The sequence below is a fragment of the Ceratotherium simum genome, chromosome 32 (genome assembly GCF_057802395.1).
Source record: "Ceratotherium simum simum isolate JZ-2026a chromosome 32, ASM5780239v1, whole genome shotgun sequence".
Lineage (NCBI taxonomy): Eukaryota > Metazoa > Chordata > Mammalia > Perissodactyla > Rhinocerotidae > Ceratotherium > Ceratotherium simum.
The window spans coordinates 22,274,924-22,300,733 of NC_141931.1; the positions used below are offsets into that span (position 1 = coordinate 22,274,924).

A 25,810-nucleotide genomic window follows, 5' to 3' on the forward strand; every position below is an offset into this window, starting at 1 on the left:
ACCCTGCCTCCTCCTTCCTCCCCTCCTCTTCCAGTTTCTTGGTGTCAGTTTTCACCAGCTGGAAAAGAGAGATAATAACAACCGTGTTGCCAGCTTTAGTAATTCTAGTTCCTGGAATCAAGGACAGGAAGCCCTTTAGTTATTTGCACAGCCTAACTTTTCTAGCTTCTATTGAATAAATCATTTGACTGTCAGCTAATTACAGCGTCGAAAAGTTTACATCATTCATCTTTTTATGGCATCTCTTGATGGAAGACCCTGGCGATTACGACTCTTGACAATTTCCATGATACAAAAAAGGAAAGCTGACCTAGAGAAAGATGGGACAAAAGATGAAGATTTGAGAACTTTTAAGCAGCAGTGGGAGCTTACACAGTAGCCTATTTAACGTAGTGCTGATTTGAACACTTAGATTAGGTTCCTGAAAAATGACCGAAATGTGACTTTTGTCAGAAGCAATGCCTTTTTATTGAGTGAATGATTATTTTGCACTTACTGACTACCAAACACTTGCTTGTCCCAGGCACAACCCTAAGAGGGAGGTACTATTATTATGTCAATTTACAGATGGAAGAAACTGAGGCATAGAGAAAATTAAGAGTGTCCAGGGTCTGAGAGCTGGTAAGTAGTTCAGCCAGAAATGAAACAGGAGGCAATCTGGCTGCAGAGACCGTGCTCTGGGCCACTGCTCTGTTGACCTCACGCCTGCTCCCAGCCATCCCTTGACTGTCAATTGGACTCCAGCTTAAGCCTGTCCTTGCGTGCAACGCCTCGAAGCCCCCTCTAGGTCCTGGCTCTCCAGTCGGGCCCAGGCCCTCCTTCCCCGGGGGCCCGGGGGCAGAGGCGTCGCTTCTGGCTGAGCATCCCGGGACCTGCGCCCGCACCCCGCAGCCCGGGAGGCGCGCCCCCGCGGCCGGCGGGAACGCGGGAGCGGCGCGCACGTGCCGCCGGGAAGGGGCCGCCCGGGCCGCGCCAAGATGGCGGCGGCTGCGGCCGCAGCGGCGACGGTTGGCGGCGGCCCGTGAGGCGGGCGGGGCCGGCGGCGCGGAGGCGGGGTCCCGGGCGAGCCGCCCTGGGAGGCGGGGGCCGTTTCCATAGCGGCGGCAGGAGGTGTCGCGCCGGGGAACTTCCTGGTTCCCGGGCTCGGCTTCGCCGGGATCCTCTTGGAAGGGAAACAATGGGGCGGAGGGCACTGCGGTAGCCGCCGCGCCGGACCTGCTCGGCCGCCCGGGACTCCCGCTCGGCCGCCTGCCACAGCCGCCGCCGCCGCCGGGACCGTCCTGAGGTAACTTCATTTCCTCCTCTCCCGCCGCGAGTGGCCGGCGGCGGCGGTCCCCGGGCTCTCCTCCCGGGCAGGGACTCCGAGGTGGCCCCGGGGAGCCGGACGCCGCCATTCCCGGACCCGGGGGAGGTGGACGGGCTGCGGCCCCCTCCCTCAGCCCTCCAGGGGGCAGGCTGCGGAAACTTGCGCCGGGCCGTCCTGTCCCCCGCTGGAACCTTGCTGGCGGGGTTCTGCGGGCGTGATTGGCAGGTTGGTGGGGGGCGCGGGGGCGTGCGGGGAGGGTCTGCAGGGGACAGGGCGGGAGGGGTCCTGGTGGCCGGGGAAGGGCGCTTGTGGAAGGGGCCGGGGTCAGCCAGAAACTCTGGGGGCGGGGAGACCCTCCGCCTCCCCCTCCCCCCGGAGCCAGTTTCGGTCCCCGGGAGACGTGTCTCCCTTGCGAGTTTCAGTCGCGTCCTCCGGAGTCCAAGTGGGCAGGACGGAGGCAAACTTCGTTCTTTGAAATTACTGCCTTCGTGCCGCAGAACTTTGTTTCGACTAGGCAAGGGGAGGATGGGGCGAGTGAGGGATCTGGAGAGCCTGGAAGTCTGTGCGCCTTTGCAAAGTTTGCACAATAGTTTGGGGCTAACAGCCGTGTGATGGTGCGGCATTGGATGCGTGAGAAGGGTGCCTCGCAGGTATTTTAATGCCAGAAAATGTGAGGCGTCTGTGCATCCCCGGGTGGACATTTCTATAAACTGAAGATTAAACTCTCCCCGCCCCCCTTTTCCCCCTCACTTTAATCCACAGATGCTTTTTAGTTCAGTAGACTTTAACATGAGTTAAGTGAGCCCCTAATGGGGCTGGGAAGGATTTTTGAATTGGAGCAATACTCAGTCATTGGGAATAATGGGACACAAATGGAAAAAAAAAAAAAAAAAGCGGAGACACAATCTTAAATATTTTACTTGCTGGAAGAAAGTCATTTCCATCCCGTCTTAATCCGTTTATAAATAGAATTAAGTCTTTGGGATACGTTTTTAATATTTCGTAGCTCAGAAAAGATGGACAGAACTTTAGAGATCTCACTGGCCAACTCCCTCATATATTGAATCTCTGGGAAGTTCTGTGAGGGGGAAGTCAGGGTACTTTTTTCTTTTGTGAAGTCATCTTCATAAGAATTAAATTAGCCTGCATCAAATGAACAGTGGTTTATTTGCTGTTATTTCTCATTCCGTCAGACCCCAAAATTAGAAAAAATATTTCGGAGTTTGCTGTTGTTGTATAATAAAGTTTGTAGACACAGTCTAGGTTATTACTTAAAATGGATGTTGATTGTATATTGTATTCTACATAGGCAATTGAAATATGTCAAAATATAAAAGAAAAAAATTATAAAAGTATAGTTTAATTTTTAAAGGAAAACTATAGTCTTAAGGTACAGGTATCTTGAGTTAACAGAAAATCCTTTGCTGATTGTGTATTTAAAGAATTAATGAGTTGTCACTAAGGTATTCAAAGAAGCATTGTTTGCCAAACATTAAGAATTTGGGCCCTGAGTCATGGGGTTGGTGCCTACTTACTGTTTGTAGCTAGCCTGTCAGACTCTGGTGTCTACACCAGTACAGTACCTGTTTCTGGTAAGGAGAGCCCACTACCAGTTATAACAGTGTTTTGACATGAAATAGCTCCTAGTGAGGACAGCTGTCATTGGTTCAAGAACCCAGTAAGTAAAAGTGTTGGCTTTGGCACCATCTGTTAATTGACTGGTCTGTTGAGAACCAAACCAGCTTCCTGGCTTGGCAGATCCAATCTGGGCCTCCAATGCCAAGCAGATGTTGCATTAGTCAGTCTTTGCAACCATGTGCAACCCTCTCTCAAGTTACTGTTACATTTTGTAGCCAGTGAAAATGGGTGAAAAAGGGGCCGGTAAATTTAATGTGGCAAATTGAAAACAAACAAAATTACTTTGGTTAAAAAGTACTAGCAATGTTAAGGCACTTTGAAGCTGGCCAAAGATTTAGCCACAAGATAAAACTTTGGGAATTGCTAGTTAGGTTAGAGAGAAAGAGATAAATGATTACATTTTCTGGTTTATGTTTGCAATTTCACTGTAACCATTCTTGTTTTGCTTTAGTGGAATGGTAATGTTGTCAACAGTACTCAAACCATTTATTACCAGAAAGTTATAGTTTGTTCCTTCGGTGTGATTTTTGAAAGGCATATTGCCTCTTTAGATATGATTTATTTGTATTTAGAGTCCCATTTGTTTTTCTTTAAAAAGTGTCTCAATTTTTACAGTGGAAGTCAATACAAAAATAATATTAATTTGAAAGGAATTTGATTTCTAGCACACTTCATTATAGTAAGTGGAGATTAGACCTGGGAATTAGTCACAAACACTTGGATTCTCAGCTGGTCTATGCCATTTCCAGGCTATATCACTTCATGCAAATAACTTAATTTTTAAAAGCTTGTTTCTTTGTAAAATTGGGGGGAATCATAAATTCAAATTTGCTTATTCAACAAATATTTTTTGAGTGCCTTCTGTATACCCCAAGATTTTGTGTTAGGTGCCTTGTTTTCAACAACAGGTGGGATAAGTCCTTTTTAAGAGAAGTACAGGGAGCTGTAAAACCTGTAACTAGGGAACCTAACTTGATTTGGAGGTGTCAGGGCAAGCTTCCCTAAGGAAGTGGCTTGTAAGACCTGAGGATGAGGAGGAGATAGTAGGTGAAAAGGGGAAGTGGGTAGGTGGGACACTCTGAGGATGAGAGAAGAGCGTGTCCACAGTCCCTGAAGAGACTGCTGTCTCACAATGAGAATGCGTGTGTATTAGTGCCCCGCCTGGCACATAAGCAACCACTGTTAGTTATATAGACAAGGCTTTTAGCACCATGCTCTAGTCACCTGAAGGAAGTGGCTCAGTTTTGTTCTGTAGCCGTTATGGAAAGGGAGTCCGTCTAGTTGAGTAACCACGCTAGGCCTGGAAGTGACTGCGAAGTTCGGTGTCTACTGTTATAACTCTGGCACAGCTTACTTGTTAGTTTCTGTAGCTGTGAAACTGGGATTAAATGTTAGATGAAAGATTCTTTGATTTCTTTACAGAGATACTATATGATATCACCGTGGCATTTTGATTTAATTTTGATAGCATTTTCTCTTGGAAGAGCTTAGACTACCTTGTTTAAAATATCTACTCCTCACAAAATGATAGTAGCAATCCACCCTAAAAGAAAAAATACTTAGTAAGTGGCAGGTCGTTTCATTTGCTTATAGGAAGATCAAGAGTGACTCTGGAGTTTCATGTCTTGTTTGCTTAAGTGTTTTTGGCTCCAAAGAGATTACTTAATTATTCTCTAATAGAGGTACACATTGCACCTGTGTCTTGCTGACATAGATATGCATGTAGAAAAAGTTATAATTTTATCCTGGAATTTTCTTTTCACTGAATTAGCAAGTGAATTAAATATTAGAGTAACCTTTTTCATGAAATAAGTGAAAGAATATCATTTTTAAGCTTCTTAATGTATTAATTTCAGTTAGTAATGTTGTATAGGTCGATAATGGCAAATTAATATTTTATTATGGAGTTAATGCAGTATTTATAAGCCACTTGGCTCTCTAGGCTTTTTGTTCCTGTTTCTTTCTGTTTGCATTTGGATATTTTAATGCTTATTAGTATCTCTGTGATAAGAAAAGATGAGATGAAATAAGATTTTGAAAAGTCAGACAATGGAAAAAATGCATAGATTTGGAGGTTAAGATTGATAAAATTTAGATCTGTGTGCTTGGACTAGATATTTCTGTGTATTTTGTTGATGCCTATTATAAAAATTAATGAATTGGCATATAATAACTCTTTCTCAATGTTTAAAAATTAAAAAAATTATTTGTCTCACCTGTTCCATGTTCCATTTTTCTCTTTCTAGCTTTATTTTGGATTATTTTTTAAAAAATAATTATTCCATTTCCTCCTTTTTTTATTAGCTTGGGATTATATATTCTTTTAGTGTTTGCCTAAAAAATTCTGATACGTATTTTTGACTTATCAAAGTGTAATATTAATTGAGACTTTCACCCTTTTTCCAGATAATGCAAGACCTTTAAAAACATTTAAGTCAATTTCCTTCCTTCTCTACCTATTTAATTGTTATCATGTTTTAAAATGCATATATATTTTTTAAACCCCAAAGATGTGTTTCTATTGTTTTATGCTGTTATTATTCAATTAGACTTATTGCATTTTCTTTTCTTTCATTCCTTCTTGCATTACTGACCTTCTATCTGGAATAATTTTCCTTCTGCCTGAAGAATATCCTTTGGTATTTTATTTAGAGTGGTTCTAGTATTGACAAATTTTCAAACTTTTTGTTTGAGAATATTTTTATTTCAACTACATTCTTGAAAGACACATTTTGCTAGGTATAGAATTCTAGATTGGAGATACTTATGTACATATATATTAGTTCTTTGGAGAAGAGATTTTTCTATAGTATTTAGCTTTGTTTCTCTTGAGGAGTCAGCTGCAGTTTATTGCTTCTGTATTGGAAATTTGTTTCTCGGGCTGTTTTTAAGATTTTCTTTTTGTCTTTGGATTTCAGATGCTTTTTGCTCTTTCTCTCTCTCCTTTTCTTTCATGGGGTATTTACCTTTTGATGCTGTGACTTGATGTCTTTCATCAGTTTTGGATAATTCTCAGTCATCATCTCATCAAATATTGCTTCTTCCCCATTCTCTTGCTCAGTCTTTCTGGGACTACAATTACATAATGTTAGATCTCACTGAATCCCCTGTGTATTTCACCTGTCCTCTTTATTTTCCATTCTTTTATTTCTCTTTTGTTCTGGATATTTTCTTCTGGCCTGTCTTCCAGTTTACTAAGTTCGTCTTCATCTCTGTCTAATCTCTTAAATGTATTCTCTGGGTTCTTAATCTTTGTTATTATATTTTTCATTCTAGAATTTCAATTTGATCTTTTAGACATCTGCTATGCCACTTTTGTAGTTTCTAATTCCCTATCAAAATTTTCAAGCTTTGCACATATCTCTTTGGACAGAGTAAGCATGGTAACTGTATCCCAGAGTCCTGCCGGGTTTTTTTCTATGTTCTGTTTTTCCTTGAGGAGTCTCATCTCCTTGTGCACCTGCTTGTATTTGATTGTGTACTGTTTATTGTATTTGAAAAAGTATTTCTAGAATTACTTATAGATTTAGGTAAGGATTTTCCCATTGGTTTGCCAGGCATTTAGGATCGCCTTTATCCAAATTTAGATTTTTTTGAGAGTCTATGCATGGGCTGGTTTAGTTTACTTCTGTGTTATCCCTTCTGGAATTCAGCTTTTTGAAGTCTTATTCTGAAGCAGGGGTGGCTCCCTTGGTGGATGTTGTACTCTGACAACTTGTCTTTCTAGCCTGCAAGGCTGCTTAAGTGCAGTTTAGCCTCTCAGGCACCTCTTTTGATTAGACAGATGTTTCCAGGAGGAAGGAAGCCCCCGGGTGCCATGCTCCTCATTCTGGATTCCTGTCCTCTCTTGGACTGTGGCTGGTAATTCCTTGTTATCTTGTTAGCTCTTTGATCTCCACCACTCTTTTAAAATTAAAGTATAATATACATATAATAATGTGCACTAATCTTAAATGTATACCCTGGAAGAATTTTTATAAATATAATTAAGTGTATAATCACAATCAGTTCAATATATAGAACATTTTTGCCACCCTAGAAGGCTCTGTCACTCTCCTTCCCTATCAATACCACTTTCCTCCCCTGCCTCAGGTAACAATTACTCAGTTTTCTAACACCATAGATTAGTTTTGCGTTTTCTAGCTTTTCATCAGAATGTTATCATACAGCATGTACTCTCTTGTGTCTAGCTTATTTCATTCAACATTGTATCAGTGAGATTCAAGACTGTTGTTGCCTGTAGCAGTAGTGTTTCTTTTTTATTGCCCCGTACTGGTTCTAGTTATTGTGGCATCTAAAAAATTGCCTCAAAACTCAGTGACTTTGATGACGTTTATTTTCCTCACAAATCTGCAATTTGGGCAGTGCTTGTCTCTGCCTCATTTGGTTTCAAGTAGGACTGCTTGAAGGCTGGGCCTTGTGTTGTTTGAAGGTTTGTTCACATGTCTGGTGGTTGATGACAGAACACCTAAATGTGGTTGAGCGTCCTCACCACATGGTGGCTGGGTGCCAAGGGCAAGCATCCCACCCGCATGTGGTGAAGAGAGGTGTGGAGAGCCTGTGAGCCAGACAGACGCTGTATTGCCTCTTGTGACTTAGCCTTGGAGCTTCCACTGCAGTCTGTTGTTCAATGCAGTTGTAAGCCTCCCCAGGTTCAAAGAGAGGGGAAACAGACTCTGCCTCTTGATGGGGAAAGGCAAGATTCTGGAAGAGCATGTGAGACCAGAAATAATGCAGTGACCATTATTGGAAATGACAGTCTGCTGTAGTGGTAGCCTATTACATGAATATATCATGATTTATTTATCCATTCTCCTTTTTTTTTTTTTAAATACATATATATATATATATATATATATATATTTTTTTTTTGTGTGAGTAAGATCAGCCCTGAGCTAACATCCATGCTCATCCTCTTTTTGCTGAGGAAGACCGGCTCTGAGCTAACATCTGTTGCCAATCGTCCTTTTTTGTTTTTTTCCCCCAAAGCCCCAGTAGACAGTTGTATGTCATAGTTGCACATTCTTCTAGTTGCTGTATGTGGGATGTGGCCTGAGCATGGCCGGAGAAGCGGTGCATCAGTGCGCGCCCGGGATCCTAACCCAGGCCGCCAGTAACCGCTAAGCCACGGGGCCGGCCCCTATCCATTCTACTATTAACAGACATTTGGATTGTTTCCAGTTCTCGGCTATTGTAACGAAGCTGCTGTGAACATTCTTATATATGTATTTTGTTGGACATATGCACTCCTTTCTTTTGGCTATATCCCTAGGAGTGGAATTATTGAGTAATAGATAGATGTATATTTAGCTCTAGTAGTTACTTTCAAACGGTTTTCCAAAGTGGTTGTACCAATTTATACCCTCTGATATTTTTAATAATTTACAAATATACTTAGTATATATATTTTTTGTCTAGCTGTTTATTGTCTTCAAGCAAGAGGGTTGATCTCTAACACCTGGTCTAGCTTTGCTGGAAATGCAGGTCCCTTATCTTGTCTTTTTTGTAACTTTTCACGTGTTTGTGTTTTACTTTCCCAGCTGGATGCTTAGTTATTGAAATGTAGGGTCTAGGTAGAAGAGTATGATTGTGAAGTAATAGACTAATTTTTAAAGGAACATTTTAGCTTATGTATTCAGATTAGTGCTAAGAGTGGTTACCATTAACAGACTATTTACATTAATTGCTGAAGAGAAATTTCTTTTTAGAAATTGCCTTTTGGGGATATAGAGCCCCATCCCTCATCAGTTTATATCACATTTTGTTTTTGATCCAACAGTTTATTATCAGTTTGAAGTCTAAGCTCATTCACCACACTTGCTTGGGAAATGTTTTTCTGTTACAAAAAATTTTTCCTGCAAAGTTGATGATTTGCTGTCACTGAGGATTGCCAAACAGTTTTTTTTTCTTTTTCTTTTCTTTTCTTTCTTTTTTTTTTTTTTTGGTGAGGAAGCTTGGCCCTGAGCTAACATCTGTGCCCATCTTCCTCTACTTTGTATGTGGGATGCTGCCACAGCATGGCTTGATAAGTAGTGCGTTGGTCCACGCCTGGGATCCAAACCAGTGAACCCCCGGGCCACCAAAGTGGAGCGCATGAACTTAATCACTACACCGCTGGGCCAGCCCCCTACGATTACCTTTGATTACTGTTGCTAGTCGCTTGTTTCACTGTTAATAGTCATTTTGACTTTCTCCCAAGTGTCATTTAAATCTGGCCCATTTATTAAAAATATAACCAACATTTTAGACTAGTTTATTTCAGTTCATATCTGGTTTACTGCAATAATTTAATTGATGGATCTGACTTATAATACTAAGGAAGTTAGAATCTCTATTAAGTCATAAATCTTACAGTGCTAGAAAGAGAACTTAAAAATTGTGTTTCAGTTCCTTTATTTTATATAATAAGACCAAAAATGGATCAGTACTAGTACGTTTGTCAAATATCTAAGATATTTAGTTTACCAAAGCATTTTTTCATGCATAATCCCATGATGATCTTGAGCAGTAGGCAGGTTGGAAATTTTAACCCTCATTTTACGGATAAGGAAACTGAGGCTCAGAGAAGTGAAGTGGCTTGATCTGAATTCCTAGAGCTGCTTAATGGCAGAGCTGTCTCGTTTGTATCTGGGACTTCCTATATGTTGAGTGATTTTCTTGCAAAGCCTACAGCCTGCTATCAGCTTGCTGAATTCCAATTTTATTGACATCCTACGTGAATTTTCCTTTCTTTAACTCGATATATATGTATATTTTTTGGCCTATAAATTTACGCATTTTCATTCAGCACAGGGCCTTTGCATGAGCTAAAGCCCTTGACGCCCATCTCACTCGGTTTCTCCTAGTACTTTTGTCCTGAATACGTTCTGTTAGCTGCAGGATGGTTGGGACCAGGTGTGTCTTGATTGTTGCATCTCAAGTCCCATGGGAAGTTTTTGTGTGTTGTATGGCTGGATTAGTATTTATTGAATGGATGGGTAGATACATTCTTGTGTTTAGAATCCAACTAGATATAAATTCCTTGAAGAGAGGGCTTTGCTTTATGATCCTCATAGTGTCTACTGTAGTGCTTATTATTATAGTTAGCAGTCTGGAATTTTTAACTGACTTTTTACGTGATGCCAGGCTCCTGAAAATCAGAGCTACTGTATCTTTCATTTTAGCTTTTATCTGCAGAGCTCAGGTATTATGTACAGTTCTGATGGATGTATCTAGTGCGTTAGGCAAGTAGAACATGTAAACAAATTATAAGCCACTTTTAAAAGGCCCTGCCTCTGTGTGACTCAGATAAGTAAGGAAGCTTTGGAAAGGACATTTGTTTTCTAAATACCTAGCAGTTGACATGTTGACCAGTGTAAAGCTACTAGAATTTGATAAGTCCTTCTGGAAACCTAACTTAAATTCTACCTGCAGAAGGGGAAATTAGACCTCATTCTTATCTGATGCTTCATTTCACATACACGTGTAAACAAACCAAGCGATTTCTCATTTTGCCCATCTCTGATCTTATTAGCAGGAAGTACTGTGTTGATTTAGTGAATGGGATAAACAAACCTCCTTTCACTTGAGCAATGAAGATTTGCTTTAGTTCTCTTGAGCCTGGAAAATAGTTAAAGCTGTGGGTATATAGCATTGGGTTTTAAGGGGTATAAATTGCAAAAAGAGCTTTCTTTATAGAAAGCCCAAGAATTGTGAAAGTACAGTGGTGAGACCTTCCGTGTCAGTGAGTAATGACTCTAGTATTAACTAAAGTTATTTCTTTATCTGGAATGAGAAAATGTTACCTGGGAATCTGCCCTGACGTCCATATTTGAACTAATGAGCTCTGAATCTGAATTAAGAAAGGAAGGTATTAGAATTACTCTGATGTAAGTTCCATGGGGACAGGGCCATTGTGTTGTTTATGGCTGTGTCTGCAGAGCCTCAATACTGCCTGGCTCATAATAGCTACTCAGTAAATATTTATTGAATGCATAGTAAATTTGTATGTTATCTGTTTTAAATCTAAAAGCTGAACTTGATCATTTAAGTATTGTTTTATAAGCCTTTGGTGAAATAAATTTAAATTGTTGAGGCATCATTTCTGATACTTCTTGCTGATTGTGAGAAAGTTGCATAAAGCACATTGCGGAGCATTCATTCACTCATTGTCGTTAAATTTCTTTCAGACATTTTAAAATGGATGCATGAGAGTCTGTTATGTGGAAATTAACCACAATTTGTTTAGTCACTCCCTTATTATTGAACATTTAAGTTGTTTATAATTTTTTTTTTTTTGCTGTTACAAATAATACTTCAATGAAGGAAATTTTCTTAAGCTTTTTCGTGGGATAGCAGTTCAACACATAGCAATTTAGCAAAACAGGATCTAGGAATTTCTACTAGAAAATGAACTTGGATTATATAACTGAAGGTGAGATCAGAAGCTTTAGTGATCAGACAGCTGAGATCAGACAGCACAAATGACACAACTCTGGGTAGGCCAGCTGCTTCTACAATGCAGATAATGTGTAATCATCAGTCTTTTCACATGGAAGCTCTCTTGCAATTTGTAGTGGAACTGGCTATCACTTGTATTTGTCTTTTACTTTTAAAGAATAAATGAGTCACTACAACTGTTTCTGCCTCTTCATTGTGGCTTAAAGATTATAAATGCATTTAACTCCTTTGTAATCAATGTTACTTTTGTTGCTAATCACATCATTTCTGAATTTTGTTGAAAAATGTTTGCTTTTTCATATTTAAATATTATAAAATATCACATTCATACAAAAGACATGTAATATGTGTTACGTAAGGTCTAATATCATGATGTCTGTCTGTGCTATCCCCTCCCTCAGCTTAAGTGATAGAACATTACCAGTACCCTCTTGGATCACATCTCCCCACTGCTGCTCTGGCCTACTACTGTCTTGAGGAAGCCGTCCTCCTCGGCTTTAGGGTCTAGCATTCTCTTGCTTTTCTTTATAGTTACATTACATACATTACATATGTATATATACCTAAACAACATATTGTTAATTTTGCATATTTTGGAACTTTATATAAATGGTATCAATATATGTGTGTGTGTATATATATATATATGTATGTGTGTATGTATATATATTTTTTTGGTCATGAATTTAGTGAGTAAAATGTTTTAGTAAAACTAAAACTCACATGTTTAATTTGCATTTAAAGTTAATACCTTTACCCTGTGTATTAGTCATCTTTTACTGTAATAATGCAGTGTAACAAACCACTGCAAAATTTCAGTGGTGTACGATAGGCATTTATTTCTAGCTCACAGGTTCAGCAGTTTCTGCTGGGTCTGGCTGGGGTTGGGGGTTTGGCTGTAAGCTGTGGGTTGGGTTCAGTTATGTGCTAGGTGTCTACTCACTCTGGGGCCAGCAGCTACCTGAGGTGCAGTGTAGGAGTGCAAGAGAACGCAGACAAGCTCAGTGCTCTTAAAGCCTGCAGTGAGAACTGGTACAGTGTCAGTTCTGCCCCCGTTCCAACACGTCATGTGGCCGGGCCTCCAGATCCATGAGCGGGGGAGTATACTCCCCCCAGGGAAGCCACGGCAAGGGCAGCGAGTGAAGGAAGACATATGAACAGAAGATAGTGTCTGCCACATCTTCCTGCTGAATAACAGCATAAGAAACTTGGAATATTTCCATTCCTGTTACCTCCCTTCTAGATTACATGCTGTTTTTGTTCAGTATTTTAGCTTTTATTTTTGTGAGTCCTAATTTAGAAATGATACCTCTAATACTTGTTTGCATTTACTCATGTTTACAATTTTCTTTTCTCACCATTCTTTCCTGTATTTCAGGCCATCTTTTTGGCATCATTTTCCAATTTTTATGTGAACTACAGTTTTAGAAGCATCCTTCATGAGGATCTGTTTACAGTATGTTCCCTGAGTTTGTGTCTGAAATTTTTTTTATTTTGTCCTTTTTCTTGAAAAAATAGTTTAGCTGAACTGGGTGTATAATTATAGCTTAACAGTTATTTTCTCTTAGAACTTTGAAGATAGTATTCTAGTGTCTTCCGGCTTCCATTGTTGTAATTGGTAAATCAGCTGTCAAGTTTAATTGTTCCTTTGTAAGTAGTCTGCCTTGTATTTCTGGTTGCTCTTAAGAACTCTTTGTCATTGATGTTTTGCAGTGTCACTCTGATGTCTCTCGGTGTCAATTTCCTTTTTATTTATGCTTCTTGGAATTTGCTAAACTTGAATCTGTACATTAGTATCTTTTTTTTTTTTTTTGAGGAAGGTTGGCCTTGAGCTAATATCTGGTGCCAATCTTTCTTTTTTCTTTTTTCTCCCCAAAGCCCCAGTACATAGTTGTATATCCTAGGTGTAAGTCATTCTAGTTCTTCTATGTGGGATGCTGCCTCAGCATGGCTTGATGAGCGGTAAGTAGGTCTGCACCCAGGATCCAAACTGGCCGAACCCTGGGCCGCCAAAGCAGAATGTGTGATCTTAACCGCTCGCCACCGGGGGCCCCTACATTAGTATCTTTCATCAATTCAGGAATATTCTCCGCTATTCCCTTTTTACATATTGTCTCTCTCTCATTCTTTATGTTCTCCTTCTAAAACTCCAATTAGATATACATATTAGACGTTTTAATCTATTTTTCATTTGTCTTACCCTACCTTTATATTTTTTATCTGTCTGTTGCATTTTGGGTAATTTCAGATCTATCATCTGATTCATTAATTCTCTCTTTTAGGAGTATCTAGTTTGCTGAACTTGTCCATTGAGTTTTAATTTATCTTGTTTTTCACTTGATTCTTTTTCAGATCTGTTGCCTTCTTTTTTGCTCAGATTTTCCATTTCATATAGTATTTTGAAACATTATTACTGTCCTTTCCTTTTTAAAAAAATTGTGATTAATCTACTTATTTCTGTTGGACCTTGCTTATTATGAATAGTTTTAAATTTTGAGCTCATTTTTATTGTAACTTTATCTGTGGAAATTCTTGTGAGACCTGCATTAAGAGTGCTTTCTTCCAGAGGGTATTTACAATTGAGAATCCTGTCAACCTAGAGCCACTTAATTTCTAGGCTTGAGAGTTTCACAACACACAAGTAGTATGGATTTGAACTTGGGACTTGTGTGAAGGTTGTTTTGGTTACAAATTTCCAGGGAATACTTCTCTTTCTCTCCCAAAACACAAATAAACCTAGACTGAGGGGAGAATTTTCTTTCCTTCAGTATCCCTTTGGGGTAATTTTTTTTTTTTTCAGTTTATTCTCTTTATTGACGATCTAGTTGTTCAGTGGCCAGGCTTTATGTGCTTCTCTGTAGTCTGACTTCCCATATAGTACAGTGTGAAGCTTTGGCTTTGTCCTGTGTGTGACTGTTAACACTGAAAGCCATTCAGCATTGTCCAATGGAATTTTCTGTGATAATGGAATATTATATATCTGTGCTAATACAGCAGCCAATAGCCACATTTGAAATGTGGCTAGTACCACAAAGGAAGTAAATTTTAAATTTTACATGCTTTTAATGAATTTAAATTTAAATAGCTACCTGTGGCTAGTGGCTACAGTGTTGGACAGTGCAGCTTGGTTATGGGAGACTCAGATGCCTCTAAGGCAGCTGCTGTGTCATTGCCTACTTCCCACTCTCTGTTTGGACAAGCTCCTGTTCATTTGTTGGTTCTCTGAGGATTTCTCTTAGTTGCTTGTGAGCTGTGTTGTCCATTTAAAAGGATCATTCTTGTATTTTATGAAGCATTTTTAGGTGTTATGTAGCAAGAGGGTTCACAAGCCATTTGGACATAAGGATCTCAGAAACAGAAATCCCTGACAGCTTTATTTTTAGTTGGAGAAGTACTTATCTTGAATGATAAAAATTGGAAAGTTCACGGCAGAGTGGTGGAAGTTCTTCAAGTGGAAACTGACCATGAAGTTAAAAATTATGAGAAAGAATTAATTAAATTATTGCTTTGTCCTCCTTGTTCTACAAAAAATTTAAGGATGCAAAAGGTAAAAATAGAACTGTGGCTAGTTTTTAAAGTCTTACACATCATCTTTAGCTTCTTGGTGCCAGTAAGTATTTTATATATACAAGAGCACATGAATGAAAAAGTATACCTATATTTTGAGAGGAAAATAATTTTGCAAATGGATGGAAAAGAAACAAATGAGCTTGAGGGATCATAGAGAATGGTGGTATTGGAGGAATAGAAAAGAGCTTTTGACATTCAGTGCTAAAAGTTTTTGTTTTGCTTCTGGATTTAACAGGGGCCTGTGTTGGTAATTTAGTTGTAGGGATTTTAAAAAACCTAAATAATGAATCCTAGCTATTTGTAAGGTAGACACTTCTTTTTTCCTTTATATGTTTTAGAAATGTGCAGTTGGTTTTTAATGTTTATGAATAAAAACTTTGTAATAAATTTGTAATTTGTAATAAATTTCTGTTGTAATAAATTTCTTTGTAATAAATTTCTGTTACTTTAGGATTCACTTACTCTTTTGGAACCATAAGTAAATTTGATTCTTTTTTTTGTGTGTGTGTGAGAGGAAGATTAGCCCAGAGCTAGCATCTGTGCCCATCTTCCTCTACTTTATATGGGATGCTGCCACAGCATGGTTTGATAAGCGGTGCGTAGGTCCGCATCCAGGAACCCCGGGCCAGTGAAGCAGAGCGTGCGAACTTAACCACTGTGCCGCCCGGGCGGCCCCTGATTCTTTTTTTTAACTGTGGTAAAATATACATAATATTTACCATTTTAACCATTTTTAAGTGTGTAGTTCAGAGGCATTAAGTATATTCACATTGATGTACAACCATCACCATCCATCTTCAGAACTTTTTTCATCTTCCCACACTGAAACTCTGCACCCATTAAACACTAACTCCTCGTTTTCCCTTCCTCCAGCTCCTGGCAAACACCATTCTACTTTCTGTCTCCATGAATTTGACTTCTCTTGGTACCTCATATAAGTGGAATCATAGAGTATTTGTCCTATTATGACTGGCTTGTTTCACTTAGTGTAATGTCTCCAAGATTAAATTTGATTTTTTTTTTTTTTGAGGAAGATCAACCCTGAGCTAACATCTGTGCTAATCCTCCTCTTTTTGCTGAGGAAGACCGGCTCTGAGCTAACATCCACTGCCAATCCTCCTCCTTTTTTTTTTTTCCTCAAAGCCCCAGTAGATAGTTGTATGTCATAGTTGCACATCCTTCTAATTGCTGTATGTGGGACGCGGTCTCAGCATGGCCAGACAAGTGGTGCGTCGGTGCGCGCCCGGGATCTGAACCCAGGCCGCCGGCAGCGGAGCGCGCGCACTTAACCGCCAAGCCATGGGGCCGGCCCTAAATTTGATTTTTTAAAAATTATAGTTTGCAATGAATGGAGATCACTTCAGCTTTTAGTGGTGACTGGGGTTCTTCGTGTATTTTTTTTCTTAGGAGAAGTTATTGTACAATGAAATAAGTTAATTTGGTCTCCTGAAAGAATATTGTTAGAAACAATAGAATGTGATACCATATGTTCTGTTTTAATTCTGTCGAAGTTTTCAAATAATTAAAACTGGGACTACTGAGCTAGTTGTAGAATAGATTATCTGGTGTTATAAAAACCAGAAATCCTTTTAGATACTTCCAGAGGTTTTAACTGTCTAAAAGTGGCAGAAATTATTTTTAGGCCAAGTTTAATGCCTGCAGTAAAGGAGGATATAGTGGAGCTTGCTTTCCTTTTAACTAGACCCTGAGTTCCCTGTCAGGATGGGTTACCTTAGGCCTGTGTAGCTTACCATTCATGCATGTCGAGTTTTGTGACAAAAGTTGGAGGAGTCACTTGAAAGAACCAGTATTAGGTTCACGTGAGTGTAAATTCTCATGCCGAGAAGAAACAGCAATGACTGAAGTTCCTGGAAAATGAGTTTATAGGCCAGATTTTGCAGAAATACCCCAATATGCCTCTTATGTGAAATTGTGGATTTAAGACAAATTACTTTTTCCCTCTTGGATGGTGTGAAAAACAGCAATTAAGATTTTTCTTCTTTCTTTTTGTGTCCAGTGGGAGGGGATAGCATTTAGAGGAGGAGAAACAGAATGTGAAAATTTTATCTGATGTGCTACTGAACAGCCTCCATCCTTAAAAGAATTGGTAGACTACCTACTTTGAAAGTAAATGGGAGGATCTACATTTCAAAGCTGTGATTAGCGTAAAGAATCTTGAACAAGTGACTTAGTTATAAGTAATTTAAAAATATGTTTCTAAGAACTACTCCATGACATTTTACGTTAATTCCAACACATGTATTGTTGCATATTGGTAAAGTACATTTATCACCTCAGATGGTAAGGTTCTAAATCCAGTGTTTATAAGTTTTTTTATCCTGGTGTTTTTGAGTTTACTATTTTTAGTGCTGAGAAAACTCTTGATATCTTAGGAACTTCAATCCTTGAATAAGTTTTTATTTGGCAACTTATGATTATGGGCAGGAGGGGTGTCCTGCTTAGTACAAAGTGCTTTGATGTTGCCATTTAGGAATTTTAAATTTAAGATAAAAACTTTGATATCAACAAGAACAAAGAGAAAAGTCCCTGGGCAGAGGGACTAGAGTCTATAAGTGTAAATGAACTATGAGTGAACTCCTGGGTCATCTGTGAACGTTTAGTCTACATCGTGTATTTGTAACATGGAGTTGTCTTCCCATATCATCCTTCATATACTTCAGGGGTCAGCTTGTTCAACCTCATAATTCCCTGGGAGGACAAATCTAATCAAGTCAGTGAAGCACCATCAAGAAAGTGTATTTATTGTGAGAAACTTTCATCATGTACAAACATGTGGATTATATGTTGTAGATTTTCCATACAACTTCTCATTTCCTTTGGGATAATTGGGTTATCTGGAAATGAAGATCACCTAATAGTATCTACTGCATAGATAAGGAAGAAAGTGTGTGGGATGGGGATCAGGTGATTACGTGGCAGCACTAGGATTATATGCTATTGCTAATTACAGTATGTGAACCGTGCTGTGCATACAGATGCTGATGAATTCTTTTTTCATTTTATAAATTTATACTTCTCATGTATATTACACCATATGAGTAAGGTATATGGATGGGGCAAGCATTATTTCTTCAAAAACCATCACCCTCACTTAGATTAGTTTCAGAAGCAGAGGTCTTTAGTATTGTGCTATTTTCTTACTTGATTTAGAAAAGAGTAACCATCACTTCTTGTGATTGCAAGAAGTAGCTTATCAGTTTATGAACGAGGCTACACATGAGTTAGCATAAGTGTAAATTTTGTATTGAATCTGATCTTATCTGAGGAATTTTATATATTAGATTTGGGGAGGCATTTGTACATCATGGTTATGTTTACATATATCATTAGTATTAGTGTATGCCTCACTTTCTTTATATATTAATCAACAGGAAGATTTATAATGTAAATCTTAGCAAAGGGTTAAAGTTTGTATTTATATTAATACAGCGTGATGCTTTATGTTATACTTAAGAGAAAAAAACCAAATACAAAATTTTCTATGTAGTGTTTATAAATATATTTTTAAAGTGCTTTCAAAAAATTCCTTGAAAGGAAACATGCCCTAAATGATTGGGTAGGTGTAATGGCGTTGTGTTGTGGGAGAATTGTTCTTTCTTCTTTTCTGTTTCCAATTTATTTTTTTAAATAATGAACTCATATTACTCTTATAATGAGGAAATGCCCATTATTAGAGAAAGTCTATAGGAATAACTTTGGTGATCTTTATTTGATGGCATATATAAATCATTTATGTGCAATTGAAATAAATGTAGCAGGTGTGATATGCTGTATTTACTCTTGATGGAGTGCTTTCTTTCTGTGTGACTTCTTTATTTGGGAATGGGGGAGGGAATAAGTTTTTAGTAACTGAAGACAAAGGATGCCTGTTAATAAAAATCTGTGTGGTAATTACTTTATACATATTATTTACTTTCGAGATAACTTCTTACAGGAAAAAGAAAATATGGTGTTCTTAAGATTCATTGGTAATCTTTGTGTTTGTTTTTTGGTGAGGAAGATTGGCCCTGAGCTAACATCTGTTGTCAGCCCTCCTCTTTTTGCTTGAGGAAGATTGTTGCTGAGCTAACATCTGTGCCAGTCTTCCTCTATTTTGTATGTGGGTCACCACCACAGCGTGGCTAGATGAGTGGTGCGCAAGTCTGTGCCTGGGATCCGAAACCGTGAACCCCCTGGGCCCCGCCAAAATGGAGTGCACGGACTTAACTACTATACCACCGGGCTGGCCCTGATAATCTTTTATATTTAGATGTTGCCAAGGGGATCTTTCAGAAAAAGAAAGGTTTTGAAACTAAATTATTTTCCTGATTTCCTTTTAGAAAATTTTATTTTAAATACTGACCTTTAAAAAACATGATTTCTTTCTCTCTGTTTTCTGACTAGGACATGTATTCCTCTGAGAAACCTTGGATAGCAGATTTTGGTTTAATATCTCATTGGGGCAACGTACAGAGACGTTTCCAGTCATGAGTAAGTGTCCTTCTTTGTTTCATTTCATCACCTCAGGAGCATGTGCAGTATTGTACTTAAAAAAGGAAAAATTTATTATTGGACAAATTGGAATTATGTTATTTCATCAGCAATTGAATAATCTGGTTTAGCCCAATACTGTACGCTTATCTCTATTTAAACAAGGAGATACTTTTTGATGTTCGATTTATTCTAAGAAGTTAGATGTGAGGAGGAAATCTATGTCATTAGCGTCTTGGCTGATTTAGTTTTATTATCTAAACTTTTCTGTTGACTAGCCATTGGAACATGACTCTTCAGAAATATGAGGAGGTAAAATTGCAGTTGACCATAATTAGCAGAGGTTTTTATTGTGTGGAATTTAATCATTGGATAACATGGGTTAATATTATATTTAAGCAAAAAAAACCCAATCTCTTTATCAATGTTTTTGATGGAATAAGAACCGAAGTCCATCCTATAGACTTACCAAATTTGATGTACATTTTATCTTCTCAGTTGTAAGGGGATAGATATGTAATATTTTCTCTCGTTCCTATTGACTTCTGCTTGTGAACAGGAGAACTGGATTTTACTATTTTGTGTTAACTGTTTACTTTTAGAGAGTGAGGAAAGAAGTAAGATTTTTACCCAAACTGGGATCCTATGACAGTTTTGATGTATTTTTACAAAGTACAACTTTTTTGATTATGGAGACTTTAGGATGGAACGAGTATTTCCTTATTGGAATATAAGAGAGTTAAAAAATTTTCACATATTATTCATATTGATTATATTTACATTAATATGAATAGAGTAGATTTTCTCATCATCACTTTAAATTGGCAGTTGATAAGTGAAGTTGTTACTGTGAAATCTTTGAGTGTTTTCTACTAAGAATAATATTGCAAGAAGTGGTCTTTGATTTCCTAGATTTTCCTGTGGAGTACTTTTTTGGTGGTATACTTTGAATTCATCATCGTTGTTGATGAATTCAAATACAGATTAAGAAGGAAGCAGCTATTGTTATTTCAGCTCCATTCATATGAAATTTTGTGAGAATGTTTATCTAATGTAAAGTGCCAACTCTAGTAAAAATACTAATATGAGTTCATGAAAACTAAGCATTTTAACTTAAAAAAGGCTTACATTTTTGGATAAATTTTTTTCTGTTTTGTAATCTTAGTGTTCTGTTAACATCATTGTTACAAATGGCAAGTTCTTTGAGGACAGGTTCCATGTGTCTTTCATGTTTGAATGTCAGTATCTAACCAAGTGTTTTGTACCGTTACGCCCCAAGACTCATAGAGCCCTGTAAGGATGGAGGCAGAGAGAGGGTTGGCTTGTTAGGCAACTAATAATAAGTATCTGAACCACATAAAATTTTTTATTTGTAAATTACAGTGGTTATACTTCATTTAAGATTTTTAATTGGTTCTTTTTTATATCCACTAGTGCTTTTCTCATTTCTGCTTGTTTTTATTTAAAAATTGTTTGGTTCTTTCGTTATTCTTTTATCTCTTTGTGGATCTTTTACATGCTTATTTTAAAGTCTTTTTCAAATCAGTTGATAATTTTTTTATTTTTGTCTGCAATGAATTTATATTGTGGTTGTTGATACTCTTGGTGTTTTCATCATGTTCTGTAATTTTGCAGGCACATTCTGATGGGAGTGTTGTTTCTTTCTCCTATGTGTGTGTGTCTCTCTCTCTCTATCTCTTTCTCTCTCTCTCTCTCCCCCCCTCCTCCCTCTCGCCCTCTCTCCCTCTCTCCCTCTCTCCCTCTCTCCCTCGAGCTGTGATTTCCCCTGCTGGTTTAGCAGATTTGCAGTTGTCTCTGCCTGGCTTTGGAGTTCAGAGATCAGAATCAGATCTTGTGTCGGTGGATCAGAGCCCCAGCCCCCTGGTGACGTTGGGGATATCACAGATTCAGTCACTGAGTCAGCTGGCATTAGGTCAGCAGCTTCCTAAGTTGTAGCCTCAGTGCCGTTAGCAGAAGCCTTTTCAATCTAGTTTCATAATCAAGGAGGAGTGCCACCCCCATCCCTGGCTTTAAGCAAAGACCCTGCCTGCTTCACTGCTTCACATGCAACTCTTTTATGTACAGTTACCCCCTGGGATCAACTTCCTCTGCCTTTTCCTCCTTTGGGGCCCAGAGCCCAGCAGATCTCCTGGCTTCAGCTTAGCTCACACTCTGTGTTCCTGTTAGATTTCTGATCCATAGAGATGTTTAACATGTTTTGGGGCATAGGGAGATCATTTTCGTGATTTGTTTTTATATTTTATCTGTAATTTCTCTGTGTTTGTTGTGAAGACAAAGGAGCCATATAGATTTGACAGTGTCCTTGGGGGTTTAACCACTGGTATTACAATAAAGTCCAAACTCCTTACTTCACAGTTAAGATTTTTTTAAAAAATCAGTTTCTGTAGGGCCGGCCCCGTGGCTTAGCGGTTGAGTGTGCGTGCTCTGCTGCTGGCGGCCTGGGTTCGGTTCCCGGGCGCGCACCGACGCACTGCTTCTCCAGCCATGCTGAGGCCACGTCCCACATACAGCAACTAGAAGGATGTGCAACTGACATACAACTGTCTACTGGGGCTTTGGGGGAAAAAATAAATGAATAAATAAAATTATTAAGAAAAGAATATTTTAAAAAAAATCAGTTTCTGCTTAGTTCCCTGGTTCTTGGAGTTCCTCTCTGTCATCTAGGCACCACTTACTTCACTTGCTAGGTATCCGCATCATGCTGCTTCTCCATAGCGCTCTGCTAGCCTCATTCTAGTGCCTGTCTTTCTGTATTAAAATCACCTGCCTATTCACTCGTGTCTTTAGCTAATCTGTAAGCTCCTTGAGGGCAAAGACATTTATTCCTAGTGCTAAACACTGTTCCTGGCATTTAATAGTTGCTCAATAAATAGTGCATAGATCTGAGTGTTCCTCAGTAACGTCCTTAGCCTGTGGTAGCTAGTCTATGTATGATTATTTTTAGATGAAATTTGAGCTGTTCTCATGAAGAGTGTGTGTGTGTGTAGTGTGGCATGGGATAAAGCATTTCAGGTGGGCAGAGCAGTGTGAGAAAGGCATGGAGGTTTGACTATACACAGATATTACCAAGTAGTTGAACATTCTGGAATATAGAGATGGGGAAGGGAGACTATGAGAGAGAAAGCTGGAAGAGACGAAATCAGGGTCCAGGTTGTAAACATTCTGGGAAGTTTGGATTTTATCCCGTAGGACTTAAGGAACTATTAAAGGATTTCAATTAGGGAGGCAGCTTAAGATTTCATTCTGGAAAAATTACTCTGACAGATAGACATTTTTGTTAGATGTAAATTAAAAAGATTGGTTATAGGCAGTATTTGCCTTTTCTAGTTTTGTTCTTAGTTTTCAGCTCTTTTCAGGCTCCTTTTGAAATAGACGCTGAGTTACGTTACTTTTTCTTGCTAATTTAATGATTTTCCCTAGTGATAAAAATCATTCTTTTTCTTTTCTTTTCTTTTTTGTGGGGAAGATTCACCCTGAGCTAACATCTGTGTCAGTCTTCCTCTATTTTGTATGTGGATCGCTGCCACAGCGTGGCTGACAAGTGGTGTACGTCTGTGCCCAGGATCCGAACCTGTGAACCTGGGCCGCTGAAGCAGAGTGCACCGAACTTAACTACTAGGCCACGGGGCTGGCCCTGTTAGAAATCATTCTTGAGTAGAGCACTGTAACCATAAGTGGTCTAAGTTAAGCTGCAGTTTCTAGGGAGTTGTAAGTTTTCAAAAAGGTGGGAACTGAGTATATCAGAGTTCCTGTTTTTGAAAAAAATATTAGAGAAGCATGATACAGTTTAAAAAATAGGAAGATATGTCATAATATCTATTTCCAGTAGATAGATAGAATTTCTAAACCTAGATTTGTGTGAGAATGATAGGTAACTAGAATTTTTTTCAATATTTCCCTGGAGATTAAAAGATAAGTTGGATACTTGTACATCTTGGTGGGTTTGTTGGCGCAGGATTTCCTAACCCTTCCCACGTCATGAACCGTATAGGTAGGACGTGGTAGTAGTTGCACAGCATGTGGGATAAACCCATGGAGCTGTCTGGGGCTTGGAGGCAACTGGCTCTGACACCTCAAGCCAGGCTGCCACTTGTGCCCAACTGCTCTGAAAGCTGAGGGGATCAATTTCTCCACACACCCTGACACACCAGTCGGGGCCCCAACTATAAGGCCTAGAGAATTTGTTAAGTGTGAGTGTTTTAAGATGTTTTTCATCTTTTAGTCTAGATCTTTATATATTCTGTCAAATTCTGAGGCTGAATATTTATCTTGTGGAAAATGTATTATATGATGCTACTATGATGTGTAATACAGTTAACAGTGCACATTGTTAACTGTATTACAATCCACAAAAAGCGTTCTGATTTTCATTACTTAAATTGTTCTTGTTTTTCTCTATTTGCATAGTTTGCAATGTTTGACATTTATCACCTTTTGTTTTATCAGATGGTGCCAAAGATGAAATAAAGTTGTTATATATAAAGTGTGGTTGTAACTTGAAATGGATCTTTTAGATATTTAATGGAGATTATAACAAGAGTAGTTCGTGTAAAAGCAGTGCCAAACAATTTCTAGGTGATTATTTTGGTGGAATATGTTAAAAAAAACCAAGCCAAAAAAGCACCAAAACCCAAAAGTGATTCTTTAGGGTACTACTAAATTTCCTTTTCCCAAGATTTAAGTTAAAAAAAATGAACTTATCTGCTCTATTTAAAAATTTTAATCTTTACTTCTGTATTTTATTTCACTTTCTTCAGGAAAGTTTTGCTCTGTAACTAATTACGTGACACGTTTCCTAAAAGAGTCTTTCCAGATGTTGATTCTCTTCTGACTGGGCAATCCAGGAGTGCATCTATTGTGTTAGAATGTTTGATCCTGCCCTTTGGCCTAAATAATGGAGTGAGTTTTTTGAGGTCGCTTCTGGGTATGAGACGTTTCTCATTTATCTGAGGAAAAAGTAATGGCAGTGAATAATTTGGGTTGTAGTGCATTTGTGGCTTTCTAATAAGAGTGGGAGTAGATATCTTCCTTCCCCTCAGCAGTAGACTAAGAGTTCATACTGAAGGGAAGAACAATTTGTTGTAACATTTATTAGAGTAGATAATCTTATAAATAATTGAGTAGATGGCCAAACCCCTCAGTGGTGGCGTAAGGATTCTTTTAAGTCTTATTAAATAGAAAAATCATGCAACAAGTAGTATAAGACCTTGTCTAAGTATTGGCTAAAACTTCTCTCTAGCGTAATAGCCTATCTAGATGTATATTCTGTTTGGGGAGTAGCTGTGTACCTCAGAAGTTGGGCATACGTTAAAGAAAAGAATTTAAGTTGATTGTATTTTCAATGTTGGAGTGTCTGCATTTAACAGAATATTGAAATAAATCCCCTGTATAACAAGTGATTCATTTGTTATATTAAGGCTTATTTATCTTTCATAAGTTTAGATTATGGAATATAAAGTTTTAAATGTGAGCCATTCTTAAAATGAACATATAATCAGTGATTCTTAACGGAGGGGATGAATTTAGAAATGTATGCAGACTTTTTGATTGTAACAGTTGCTGGGGGGACCTACTGGCATTTAGTGGGCAGGTCTCAGGTATAACAGTCCCTGTTGAGAACCACTGTGTATAACCTAGCAGAACCATGGCAGCAATAAACTGTAGGTGAGGTGATCAAGAATGCCAGCCAAAATGGCTTCTCAGAAAATTTACTACATCAATTTCTGTTTTTTTTTATATGTAGTCTTTTTTTTAAATAATTTTATTTATTTATTTATTTATTTCCCCCCCCAAAGCCCCAGTAGATAGTTGTATGTCATAGCTGCACATCCTTCTAGTTGCTGCATGTGGGACGCGGCCTCAGCATGGCCGGAGAAGCGGTGCGTCGGTGCGCGCCCGGGATCCGTGCCCGGGATCCAAACCCAGGCCGCCAGCAGCGGGGCGCGCGCACTTAACTGCTAAGTCACGGGGCCGGCCCACTACATCAATTTCTTAGTTTAAGGCACTTCATTGTGTTAATACTGATCATTTAAAATGGAATATACTTTGCTTTTAGTTAATTTATCTTCTTTTTGACCACTTGTTGCAGAAAGTAAATAATTCTTAGTTTGATACTATGGGAAATTAAATATGAATTTAATGAATTATAAAATATAAATATGTTAAATATGTTATTTAATATATTTATATTTTAAGAAATATAAAATATTATCTTGTTGGGAGATGGTTTGCATTACAGTAGTGATACTTTCCAAGACCCGCAGTGGATGCCTGAAACTGTGGATAGTACTGAACTCGATATATACTATGTTTTTTCCTATACATTCATACCTATGATAAAGTTTA

General features: G+C 38.5%; 1 protein-coding gene and 1 pseudogene across 3 annotated transcripts in view; one reads left to right on the top strand and one right to left on the bottom strand.

Moving 5' to 3' along the window:
- Positions 1–594: 594 nt before the first annotated feature.
- LOC147912984 (uncharacterized) lies at positions 595–1,394 on the bottom strand (annotated as a pseudogene).
- The window catches only part of USP6NL (USP6 N-terminal like), a 167,664-nt gene continuing 142,901 nt past the window's right edge, over positions 1,048–25,810 (top strand). The window contains exons 1-2 of one of the 3 annotated variants that reach the window (XM_087420834.1): positions 1,048–1,285; positions 19,358–19,444. In XM_087420834.1, the coding sequence (XP_087276960.1) occupies positions 19,441–19,444 (4 nt within the window). In that variant the 5' untranslated portion in view covers positions 1,048–1,285; positions 19,358–19,440. Of the gene's footprint in view, positions 1,286–1,316; positions 1,532–19,357; positions 19,445–25,810 lie in introns of those variants that run through there. The other 2 variants (XM_087420832.1, XM_087420833.1) reach the window with 2 other exon arrangements.